Source organism: Caloenas nicobarica, chromosome 6, assembly GCF_036013445.1.
Source record: "Caloenas nicobarica isolate bCalNic1 chromosome 6, bCalNic1.hap1, whole genome shotgun sequence".
Classification (NCBI taxonomy): domain Eukaryota; kingdom Metazoa; phylum Chordata; class Aves; order Columbiformes; family Columbidae; genus Caloenas; species Caloenas nicobarica.
Window position 1 is genome coordinate 15,709,559 of NC_088250.1, and position 12,941 is coordinate 15,722,499.

Genomic DNA, 12,941 nt, shown 5'->3' on the forward strand with positions numbered 1-12,941 from the left:
TGTCTGAAATTCCAGTAGTTAGGAAACCTAGTAAGTTCTCATAACCTCTTCTAGACTGAACTGGGTCACTGACACAGGTCATGTAGGATGTCTCATTTCTTGTGTGCCAAAAAAATAACATGTTTATAAAGCAGCTGCCAGGCCTCACCCCAGCTGCATTTGGGTTGGATCAGTTTCAGTGGAGCTCTGAATGTTTGATTTTACCATTTCAGGGGTTGTTCCAAAAGTTACTGAATACTTTGATGTTTCAAAGGCATTTTTTCCCTCTTACTAAGTGGGGGAATTCCAAAGTTTCATTTTGCAATGCAATATCCTCTTAGCTTTTCAAGTCGAGCCTTTCTAATTCCCTTCCAAAGTATTCCCAAACCTGTTGGAGAACCTCAGACCTCTGAGGTTCAACTTGGAATGACTTGTGACTTCTAAATCCTAATTCTTCATAGACAGAGGAAGACTCAGATAAGGAAACCGGCAAGAAACAAAATTCAGAAATTTGTTTGTCAAGCTAAGCAATATGGGAAGTTGCCTGAATCAAACATATCTTAAGATTTTTTTCTTTTAGTTCATCCACATTTCCTATTAGACAGTTTTCAATAATATTTTCAAATCTATTTTCCTAACTTTAAAATCTGTAAGTCCAATTTCACTAATGAGGAAACCGTCACAGACTATTTTAGGGACTGAATATTTAATGAGAATTTTGAAATTAGTCATCTTAATCTGTATTTTAACACCAAGTTGTCCATTTTTGGAAGATCTACTTATGTGCTACAATTTTTGTATTGATGATAATTGTGTAATAAAGTTTATTAGTTTTTTAAGAATTTAAATGCTATAAGTTGAAAGATTTTATTGCTGAAAATTGTTTTTCCTGTAGGTTTAATAGTTATAAATGGCTCAAATGGAAAAAAAATAGTAAGCTTTCACTAACCTCAGTATCTATGAGGATTTATCTCAGCTGTGCATTTCATTTAAAGATTATATAATATAATAAAGCCAATTTTATATATTTAAGTTAGATATCCACAGAGCAGGCAGGTAGTAGTTATACCAATTTCCTTTTTACCATGTCATACATCCTGATTTTTGTGGATTCTTTTAATTAAAACTGGAAACTTAATGTAGTTATTAGTAAGAAGCCATGCAATGATCATGTCAACTCTTGTCCTCATGTTGTTTTTTGTGCAGGGGTGGGGTTTTTTGTTTGTTTGCATTTGTTTTGAGTTTTGTTTGGTTTTTTTGGTTTTTTTTCTCCTCTCTTTCCTGGGCCACTGCAAAGAGTACTGATAGATACTTCTGCATATGTGTGTTAAGAGACATCAATGTTCTGAATAGCTGAGAATGAATTAAAAAATTCAGGTCTGTTACATTCTGGCTGCTATTGCAAGCATACAACCTTGGTAAAGCTTTCAAAATCCTCTAGGGTAAAATAGTTCCTTGGAAAAGCAAAACAGGAAAAGATATTAAACCATATATTGATAAGGGTACAGTATCACAAACCGGATCATCAGTCAGAATTTCCTTATAGACATTGGCAGTGTAAAACTTTGATAGTACTCTCCTTCACAATATATTTGACATTTTTTAAAAACATTCCTTGACCTAATAATGTATATTGAAAGACATAGAAATGACACAATTTGAAAAGATGCAGTTTCTTTTCACCTTTACTACTTAGCTCTCAAAAGCTCTAATGCAAGAACAGTGAGATCAAAGAAAATAAGACAGAATGACGACCTTTCAGTTGTACGGGATGGGTTTATGTGCCAGTAAAGTGTAACCTGATAGGGGAATGGTGCCCTCTGCAGGGCTGTCTTGCGTAGTTCATCTCACGCTGTTCACTATATGTCATTATGAGCTGTGGTCACTATTAGAAATGCATGGAGGAGAGCACAAAGAACCCTCATTCTGACTTTTTTTTATGCGAGGGTAGTCACTCTGTCTTTGGGAGGTGCTAGGATTTTCTCAATGTATTTGTTGTTCCGAATTGTTCACTAGCTCCTGTGACTAAGACACTATCCATAGCAATTTAGAGATTTATGATGAGGGGTTAAAGTTTATAATATGAACTGTTTTGGTTGAAAATTGAAACCATGCACTTGGTTTGATAGAGTGGAATTTGTTTTCCAATACAGATGATGCTTTCTTTTTACATCTGTGGTTAGTGTGTTCAGAGCTTTATGGCCAGATATTATGTAGTGCCTCTCTAGCAGAAGGTGCAAGCAATCTCATTTGAAGTTATGCTGTGTAATAAAGCAAACTAACATAATAACAGTTATTCTACTTCTCTTTATTACAGATGCTGCTTTTCTACCACTGAAACTAGGACATTCAGTCTGTGCCATGAAAGCAGATGAAGGTCCATGCAAAGCAATCCACATGCGCTATTACTTCAATATTCAAAGCCTTGAGTGTGAAATATTTGAATATGGTGGATGCCATGGCAATGAAAACAACTTTCTAACATTGGAAGAATGTCAGAAGACATGTGTGGTAACAGGCCAGTACCCATTCTCTCATCCTCCTATCTGATTTTCTTTTACATCTGTTATCTCTTATTCATAAACCATGTGAATTTTGGAATCAGAGGCCACTTCAGTTCCTATTAATAGAGTAATGTGATGCCTCTAATTATGTTCCCAAGTATTATACTGTGTTGTAGTAATCTGAATTATTTTACATTGTGCAAGCAAACATTCAAGATTCGGAAAGGTAAGTGTGACTTTTTTTAGTGGACCTCTGGAATAGAGAAACCAATGCAAGAAAGATCATTTTTCTAGCTAGAGCCCTGTTTGGAATGAGTTCTTAAAGTGAAATTGATTTTGAGGCTGGGCTAATCTGGTGGGCAGTACAGGTATTCCTGATTGCTTTCCAACCCAATTTTTGATCCTGGATTTCTCTTTCATTTGAGAAGCTGATACAAGCTGTCCAAAATATTGGATATCTGCTATGGTTCAACATAATTAGAACTACAGTAGTAAATAAGTATCATTAAAAATGTCGGTTATGGCTGTCTGTGATAAAAGATCTGTTTTGTTGAAACCTCATCAATTAATCATTAGAAAGAGGAAAATGAGATCCAAAATATGATAGCAGAATACACAGAAAGTGCTTTGTGAATGCTGCTTTTGCTATTAAAAATGATCCCTATAATTGACTAAGGCATTCAGCCTTGTGAAACTAGCTCTGTTCCTCACAGGAGTGTATGATTCTTAAAACTGGAAGCTAATGCCAGTGAAGTCAGAAACTTCACAAGTTCATATTTTTAGAGACTGAAGGAATTCAAGCCTTACAGACAACTACCGCTGGATACCTAGTGTGGATCTTGCTTTCATGCAAATTAGATGGAATCTGTCTGGCTGTGTAAAGAGCAAGTGATAAGGAGGAAGGCACTGAGGAGGAGCAATAGAAAGAAAAATCCAGAATAAAGAACTCTTCCAAGGTGTGTAATGACCCCCAGGTAGTATACCAACTATGTGGGGTTTTTTCCCGAGTGAAGTCATATATTGGCTGTTCATTTATTTGGACTTTGAGGTACTTTTCAGTCATGTGCACCTTACCCAGCAGCAAAATATGTAATTGTTACTGAGCTCAAGGCAGTGATGCTGGGCAATCCTCCAGTAGAGTATAGTTTATATGTTATTCTGAGGATGGGCAACACAGTCTGATGAAAATTGTTATTCTCTCCTGCCTGTTAGAGATGTGCCCTGGTAACACTTTACTGCTATGCAGATCTGGGTAGCTGTTACTGTGCCCTGTTTTCATAATTTATTCTAGCCCTGAGCCTTTCTGTAAAACTGGAAATCTGCTAATGTGCTATAGGCACTGAGCTGGTTTGCAGGATATAAATTTGCACCCTGTAGGATTAGCATAGGTCACTTTGAAGCATATCAAGTTAGTATATGTTACCAAAAATACTTCCAGACGTTTCAGATGAGAAAACTGATTTCAGAAGCTCCTTTTTGGGTTTTGTGACCCAAACAGTCTATGTGTATAAGACAAGCTGATATACAGCATCATGTGTTGTCTGTAATAAATATGAATGTCTCCGTTAGCCATCTCTTATCCCTTCCAGAATTCACATCTACGTAGTGTTTAGACCAGGACTTAAATCTGTTACGTGATCCGTTTAACAACTTATCTGTATTTCCTGATAAAAATTACTACGAATTGTGTCACTAAATTTATTCTAGACACCCAAGTATCTGTCTCCCATCTCAGTGTCAGGGTAATGGCTAGGGCTGGTGTGCACATTATCCTGAGTAATGCTTTAATAAAGTTTTTGACTTATAATGCTTGTAATCCTCAGAATCTGCAGACATTAACTGATCATACCAACAAGCCAGGTACTGTAAATAAGCAATTTATTATCTTCCCTTTCACTGACAGAAAAAGAAAGGTGATAAGGTAACAAAAAAATAAGTCCATAGACTGTGTTACAGTCAGAGCAGGGAGTACAGCTACTTACTTGACTAGTAGGTATAATCTCTTCTGTCTATATGAATGATATAGTCTTAGTGATATATTATATAGCCTTAATACCTATTTACACTTGCACAGGGTAGATCAAGTTTTTCAAATAGTTACAGGTGTTTAAAATGAAAGGAAACATTGTTGGAAAGATTTTGCAGGTTCTGTATTTCCTTGTACTAGTTTTCAGCTATTTGTAAAGGTAGCTGATGTTTCCTTGCAGATGCGTTTATGTAGTAAAACAGTTTGTTTGAATACAAACCAACACAACAGTAACACATCATTGACCAGCATAGGCTTTGTGAATTTCTGAAATCTGTAATTCAGTTCTTTGACTCAGACCTTTCTCACTCTGTATCAAATTCAGGCACAGCAAGGGAAAGAATAAATGAGTATTTACGTTTATTATACATTTCTAATATGACAATTCCAGATATAAGTTTATTATATGTTTCTAGCATGACAGTTCTAATGGTCTTTAGGATTTACAGAGCAAAGCAGAGTTGCTTTCTTACCTACACAAAGTGAGCCAGAATAGTGTGGGTGACTGGAACAAGGCCTCAGTAGGACTATGTGTTTAAATAAGAGCAAAGTTTAACCTGATGTGTTGTACACAAGCACATAGTTTCACTAGTGACAAAATATCAGAACAGCCAACAGATGGAAAACCCATCCTTCCTAACAGGCATCCCTGATCTTGATCTCTCTGATCTTTCCAGCGAGGATATCGCATGCATTTTATTTACTCACTAAATAGTCAGTCAAAGCATTATTTACCATTGACACCTACTTTCTGATCTGCTGGCACCAGCAAGTGTTTCTGTTATTGTACCTGGCACACTACATACAATCCACTCAGAAGAAAGAAAAAAACCCCATTAATACGAACCTTCCATTTTAGAATGAAAGCAGATTTCAGTTGTTTTTCTAGTCAGTTATGTTTTGCTTTCAAACAATTGCATGCTTATAAAACTATCAGGATAAAAAACCAACACTACAAAATTTCACTAACAACTTGTCGAAGTGAAAAAGATCAGATCAGTCCAATCTTTAAGTGAGTGGCAGTTTTTCAGTGCATTTTACTCACTCTGTTTGCAGGAGTCATATACGGGTAAGTGTAATGCTAATGATATTAATATAAGGTATATCTTCAAATGACATCCCATCGAGGAAAAAATATATGGAAACTGTAATGCCTTAGTTACTAAATCTAAATTCCTTAGATTACTAAACATAATCAAGAATTTCAAGTAAAAAATAAAAAGTGGCGACATAGAGAAAAGCATTTTCCTGAATATAAACATCTCGCCCTAAATGCAAGCATGCATAAAGTCAATGAAGCTCTATCCTACTTGGATCTGAATTGGGTCTTATGCCAAATCTTCCTGAACTGGCTGAGAAGGGAAAGGACCTTTACATCAGTGATTCAATTTCTTCTCATTTTGCAGTCTCAGATAATACTAGAAGTGCAGATTACTATTTCGGGGCTTGTGTACCTGTATTTGTATTTAGAGATCAGTTAGGATAAAAGCTGTTTACAATATTGTTCTTTCTCCAAACTACACTGTTTGTGTTTTGAATTAGTCATACCTGAGTAAAAAACAATAGATAAAAAAGTAAGATAGAATTCAGGTAATATGATTTTAAACCTTCATAAGAAACTACTGAATATGAGCAGGTGACAGTTCTTGGCAGAAAATCAAACAATGCAGAAATTCATTACAGAGGAATGGAAGATCAGGGCTGTGCTTAACCAGTATACAAAACTAACATGAGAATGGCCTTTTGCTCTTTTCTACCTCTGATATTTTGTACGTTTCTACAAATTGTCCTACCAAAAGTTGTAGCTGTTTATCCTGTTCAGGAACTGAACCCTACAATATTTAAGGAGAGCAAATAGCCTTGTGCTGGTTATAGTACAGCATATAATCGTAACAGATTTCTTGTATCAAGGGCTAAGAGACATTTCTGATATCTCTGTCCAACCAGAATATGCCAGTTTTAGTGGCTGTTAGGAACGAAGGTAGGGATGTAGTGCTTGAGACTTAAAAGGCAGGAATTGGTCTTGCTTCCAACTTGGGCTGAAGGTTGCCTCCCATCAAACTGAATGTCAAAGACATAAATTTAGCATTTGCTAATCATCACTCCTGTAAAGGTTTATGGCTAAAGAAGATGATGTCTTTCTTCTACTTAACTCAGCCTGGGCAGATTTTTTAGTATTACTTATTCTGTATGGTTATCCAGAAGATGTTTGTCTATCAGAATTGAATTATGATATTTTTGTGAGCATTCAAGACAAATTAATGTAATTTTAAAGAGTTAAAAATTATCCAAATGGTAGCATTAATATTTTGCATAGTAATTCTCTGCTTATCTGGCAAATGGACTTTCTAGACTTAAATTTTTCCTTCGTCATATGGCTTTTGGGAGTCAAAAGTTTTTATCAGAGATATAACAATTTTTTTTTTCCCCTAGGAACAATCAGCTTGAAAGTTTCTTTCCATATTTATTACATTTTCAGCACAGAAATTAATGAAACTTGTAGCTGAACTCCAGACTTAATACATACATATAAGTTTAAAAAATTACTGTTAGCAATGTCAGTCAAAGAGAACAACCTTCCTTAACAGACATTTTCTTCATTTCTACAGTGTTTTGCTTAGAAAAGTGTGATTAATCTGTTTCTAGTTGTGGCTTCGCAAAGTTTAATGAATACAAACTTTCAAGATAAAAAATGGAAAGTTATTTTTCTTGACTAGCATTCAGTGTCAGAAAGACCTGGGATCTACGATGTGAGGATGAAGATAGCTATTCTTTTTCTAATACTAGTCTAGCTTTTGGTACTGGTTTTGGGTTTCAGCTGAACCCACAGCATTTTGCCATGCTTTGGAGCAGAGTTGTTTGCAGGACTACATCTGCCAGTATCTCATCCAAAATATGCAACTTCCTGGTAATTTGGAGTGTTTGTCTTAAACTCCAGTTTAAAGGCTAAGAGAGAAGTCTAAACTGAAAAAGGCAAGGTTGATAGATATAGAATTTGGAATGAAAAGTGTCCAAAAGTCATGATCAGTGCCATGAGTAAGTTCTATAAAACTATTTCTTCAATCTGATGTTGCTGTTTTGACTAATACTGTTATTTTCATTCTGACATATATGTTGGGTCAAAATCTGGAACAGATCTTATGGACCAAATCCTATACTGGCATATTTGGCATAATTCTGTAGAATAAAACTGAAAGTTATTTAAAATAAGAACTGGCTTATTTTTTACATCTTGGTACTCAGCCCAAGTACAGTATTTGGCGTATGCATAATAGTGATCCAAGAATCTGCAAGTGTCGAATCTGCTATGAGGAAGTGGAGCAATAAAGGCTCATTATTTCTGTATTCCCCGAATGAATAACAGCAGATAAAATGATTTGATGGCGCACACACTATGCTCTTAACCATCAGCTGTGAAACAAAGTAAGCTAATAAGTTAACCCATTTTTGCCAACATAACTAGGTTAAAAAAAAAAAATCAGTAGGTTCTGTTTGTTAAATCTGGCTCTGTCTGTGTAGTCTTGTAGTATATGGTTATATTAATTTTACTTAATGTTTCCAGTATTTATTACTGCAGGAAGATTACTGTTTAGTAACTGCAGAAATCAGATTGAAAAGACAGTATGAGTGATAGGAAGATGCTTAAAAATAAAGAAAAATTGTAAGAGATGCTCAGACAGTTATCACTGTGAAGATTGTGAAGGTCAAGATCACTGAAAATAAGCTAAAAGGAAGTTATGTGATATTTATACAAATTCAAAAGAAATAATGTGAATAGGCAAAGTGTCTGAGTTTCCAATATTAAGCACAAATGCAAGAATGAGCCAACATGAGTGAATTGCCAGGCTCCTTAAATCAGAATGTTTTGAAATTTTTTAATGAATAAGCCCTCCAGGACAGAAATGCGTAATTCTCAGAACTGAGTAAAGTCAGTGCAAGGGAGTTCAGAGAGCCCAACTACAGGTTGGCCACTCCAAGACTCTTTAAGACAGGGTTCGGATTCAAGATGCCTAGTTCTGACTCAAGTCTCCTAGAAATCAGCTGCATTTTTTGTTTCTTGTGCCCAGTACTCACTACTTCAGGGAAGAAAAACTAGTTTTAAGAGGAGTTTGCCTTGTATGTTCCATTGTTTACTGGAAATGAGTAGAATCACGAAAGTTATCACTAGCACAAAAATCCAAATTTTCAAAGCAGTGAATATATATCTTAGGCTACTTAAGCTTCTAGCATGGGAAAATACTGATAAAAGGTTCTGGACATGACAGCAATTCTAATGTCTATTAATTACATAGCAGATTTACTCAGAAATACAGTTTGTTTTCAAAGAAGAAATTAACTCAGCTGTAGATTTGGCTTTTTGACTGAAACCAGAAGCTAAAAACCACTGTTGACATGATAGTAAGATTAAAATATTGTAGGCCTGTATAAACTCACAATAAATTCTTCCTGTTCTGTGCCAGAAGAGTAGAGATCATGTCAAAGTATGGTTGCTGATTTTGGCCTGAAGGGGCCAGCTGAGTGAAATTAGTGAAATGGCCTGATATGAGTGTCCATGGTTTAGGTCATGGGTTTAAATGCTGAAGGAAGTGTCTCCTACTAATAGGAAGCACTGGAAAGATGTTCAAACAAGTGATATGTCACTCTAAAGTGCCTGTTATGTCTTTAAATAAGAGTTTTTAAGGATGCTGGCTGCATTGTCCCAGAGATGGAAGGAAAAGGTACTGTGACAGTAGATTTACTTCGAAAATATACACAGGCCATGTTTCCAGAAGAAAAAGAAAAGACTCGTAGGATTATGGCACACAGGGCCAGTACAGCTAACACTAAAAGCTTATTAGCAGCAGCACCTCTTAAAATAGGAGCTATGGAAGGTATGTCACTATAAAAGGATTATTACAAGCACTTTCTCTGGAATATGAGTGGAGAATAAATTACTAATAGTCCTTTCAATTTTGGACTGTGAAGAGATTGGTATAAAGAGCAGTGATTCAGGGGGACCTTATTAAAGTTACAAATTACAGAAAGGTAAGGATATACAGATGGCTCAAATATCTTCTGTTACTGCTTCCACAACAGCAACTCTGCTTTCCAGCAGGAATTATTTTCAGTCTGAGGTCTTGCTAGTAGGTGCCTCCAAGCTGAGACGGGTCACAGCATTCCTGTATCCCCCACCCTCGCCAGCTGGGCAGAGCAACTGCGTCTCCCACATCAAGTCACAGAGAGGCTGCAGTGATGTCCTTTAGGTGTGTTACTGAGAGGCCTTCTGTGAAACATGGCATGAGAGACTAATGCATGTGATTGAAATGCAGGTTAGAGTCAGTACTTCCCTTTGAATTCCCTTTTATTTCATGTTGCAAAGAAGGCTACATGGGTTACACTGAGGTATTACAAGGAGGTCTCTGGAAGATGTGTATCCGCTGAAGCAGGAAGAGCCATCAGCAGTAGAAAGTAACTGTAATATACTTCTGCTACTGAACTGCTACTCTTGGCGGCCACTATAGGAAATAAGTATTGCTTCACTATAGTACATTTGATTGCCTGACAGAGCACAACGCAAAAAAAAATTGTATTTACTTTCCAGCAGACAACATCAAGCAAAGCATTAGCTGCACCACTCTACCCCTTCTCTCAGATACAAGAGGTCAGTAGACAAAGGGGAGTTTTAGAGAAACTAGCATTTTGTAATGCCATTATGAAAAGCACAAGTACAAAACAATTACGAAGAAATGCAATTCAGATGACTTAGGAGAAGCCCAAAAGATACTATTCCATGTGCCTTGAAAAAATATCTGTAAGAGAAAATGTATAAGCTATCCTTGACCACTTTCTCTCAGCTGTTGAAAAATTTTCAGCCTTTATTACACATTCGCTGAGCCTGTCTACTCTTGGACTCCTTTGTAGTTTTATGATTAGGCAGTCTACTAGAAGGGCAAGGAGGTTTGTTCTCAACTGCTGAAAAGGAATGTGGAGTTGAATTCCCATATCCAGCTTCTTGAGCAAATACAATAAAACCCAGGTTCCTCCATTAAAAATGACAATAGTAACTTCATCACTACTCATCAGATATTGAAAGAATAGTGCAAACAAGTTTGACTGTACTCCCCTAAAGTTAGTTGGAGATACTTGGCCAAATGGGCTTTAATATCATAAACAGCATAATGAACACTTCACTCTCACAATACATGGCATAGCAAAGAGAATGAGATAGCATGAGATATGTCTTTATTGCTAACTAGATCAGCTCCAAAGCTAGTATCAGTAACAGCTGGGGTAAGTCTGCTAATTACTCCTCTTTTGAGGAGTAAGATTAGACAATAAAGGATTCTGATTCCAGTAACATGGAGAGGAGTTTCTCTGTTCAATTCAATATTGGCATAATTTAATTTCAGTACTTTCCATATCCTCATGTTTCCGGTATAGCAGGTCTTCTCATACAAAGGAAATGATACTTTAGTCTTCCAGAACAAGCTTTTGTGCTACTTCTCTAATAAAGAGAAAAAAGGAGAAAAGATAGTGTATTCTTCCTCCTCAGTGCTCATAGTCACTGCTAAGTACCCTGGTATTCCAGATGAGACTTAACATCTGCTTTTGCTAAATACTTTTCTTTTTATTCGTATTGCAGAGTTGCCTCGGAAGATGATGTTAGCAGAAATTAAGAAAGGTAATTACATTTACATAGTAATCTAAGACTCTTATGCAATAATAAGGGATTTAGCTTCTTTTAATAAATTCTTTATGTATTGTTCCAAGCTATCTCCTAATAGAAAGTAGTGTCAAAGTGAAATCTTATTCCTAGTCTTCTTCTGTATTCATCAAAGACTTTGAGGACAGTTGTCACTGAGAGTAGTACCTGCGGTCTCTTCTCCCCAAAATAAACACATCGTGGCACTTTTTTCTTCAATAAAGAAAAAAGAAGGACTCTGTAGAGGTTCAAGCATTATATAATTAGCCACGATGTGGAACTTTTATTGTGTGTTTTGAGAATAATTTAAATGGTTCCTCCACTGTTAGCAAAAATAGGAAAGAATCACTCCAAACCAGAAATTTTCAAGTATTGCTTGTGTATGAGCTAACAGAGATTAGGGCGGATCCCCTAATCACTCATTAAGCAAGGGGGGCAAGTTTTGTACTCCTGAAGGGGCAGACTGTTCACAGAAATGTAGATGCCTGATACTTGGACTTCCAAACTAACCAGTGCTTAAGCTCTAAGAATCACTTGTCTGAAACACTGTTGGTCTGGTGAGGTAACCTATGTCCCTAACAAGGATATTTAAGTTTGACACAATAGAGCTTGTGAAGACTCATTCCACCCCACTCTCTCCACATTAGAGTCTTATCTGGTTTGGGCCCAATGCTGGTAGCCAGAGTTCCCCAAGCAGACACTTGAATAATTTTTTTCACAAGTCAGCTCCTTGTCTGCTTACCCTCCTTCCCTTATCCCTCCTTCCACTTGCTTCCCCTTGAATTGGTGTGCATTTCACTCCTCACAAAAATACCAATATTTGCACATACTTTTTGAAATAGACTAATTATATCATTTACCTTTACAGAATGGTATTCTGGGATATTTTCATACTGAGATGATGGTTTTCTTTTCTTCTTTCCTACTGTCTTTTCCATTCTTAATGTACATTAAAAAAATGTGATTCTGTGCTATGGAAGTTACTAAAGTTGATTTTCTGCAGATGCTGCAGACTTCTGGCACTACTTGCTTTAAGGCCTGACCCTAGTTCCCTGCTTCTAATGACAAAACAGAACATATCCTGTTAAATTCAGCTCATGGCTATAATCGAAATTATTACATTTACTATTCTTTCCAGTAATGTAGTGTTGAATATTGAGTTCCTAGAGAAGGACATGGCATTTAGAAATGTAACACTAGTTTGTTTGGTTAGGACTGTATTGGCTTCGTGACTTCTCTCTTCAGAAGCAGCTATAAAAGTTAGCTGTGAGCTCAACTTATTTGGACTTAATTTCCTTTTTCTGCAAGAACCATTTTAATATAAGGATGTTCTAAATGACGAGCAGCTGTTTTTAAGAATCAGTTGTAATCCTGTAGTCTGCTGTATATACCCTTATTATTATCTGCCTTCCTTTGTCGGTTAATATCTACAGAATTATTTTTTCTGTTATTTCACAGTATTATGGAATGTTTGATGAAAGAATTGTTTCTGTAGGTTCCATCATCTGTGAGCTCCTAATAGATGGTATATGAAATAGATATCACTCTGGTAGATTTTTGCCTGCTGCCTGTCTATATAACTGTCTCATCTCTGTCTCTTCTCAGCTGATTGTATGCCTTGCCTGTACCTTTCATATTTGTTCATCTATGTGAACTTAGTTTTGTAAGTCAATAGGTGCTGCATTTGAATAGTAAGAAACATCTGAACTGTAAAATACATCCACTTACTGGCAGAGAATGCAATTTGTAG

The 12,941-nt window shown here is 36.3% G+C and overlaps 1 protein-coding gene across 4 annotated transcripts in view; it reads left to right on the forward strand.

Moving 5' to 3' along the window:
* Positions 1–12,941, forward strand: part of TFPI (tissue factor pathway inhibitor) — a 38,875-nt gene that overhangs the window by 16,183 nt on the left and 9,751 nt on the right. For 3 of the 4 annotated variants that reach the window (XM_065637901.1, XM_065637902.1, XM_065637904.1), the window contains 2 exons: positions 2,297–2,497; positions 11,132–11,170. In XM_065637901.1, coding sequence (XP_065493973.1) covers positions 2,297–2,497; positions 11,132–11,170 — 240 coding nt within the window. The remainder of the gene's footprint in view (positions 1–2,296; positions 2,498–11,131; positions 11,171–12,941) is intronic. The other variant, XM_065637903.1, reaches the window with a different exon arrangement.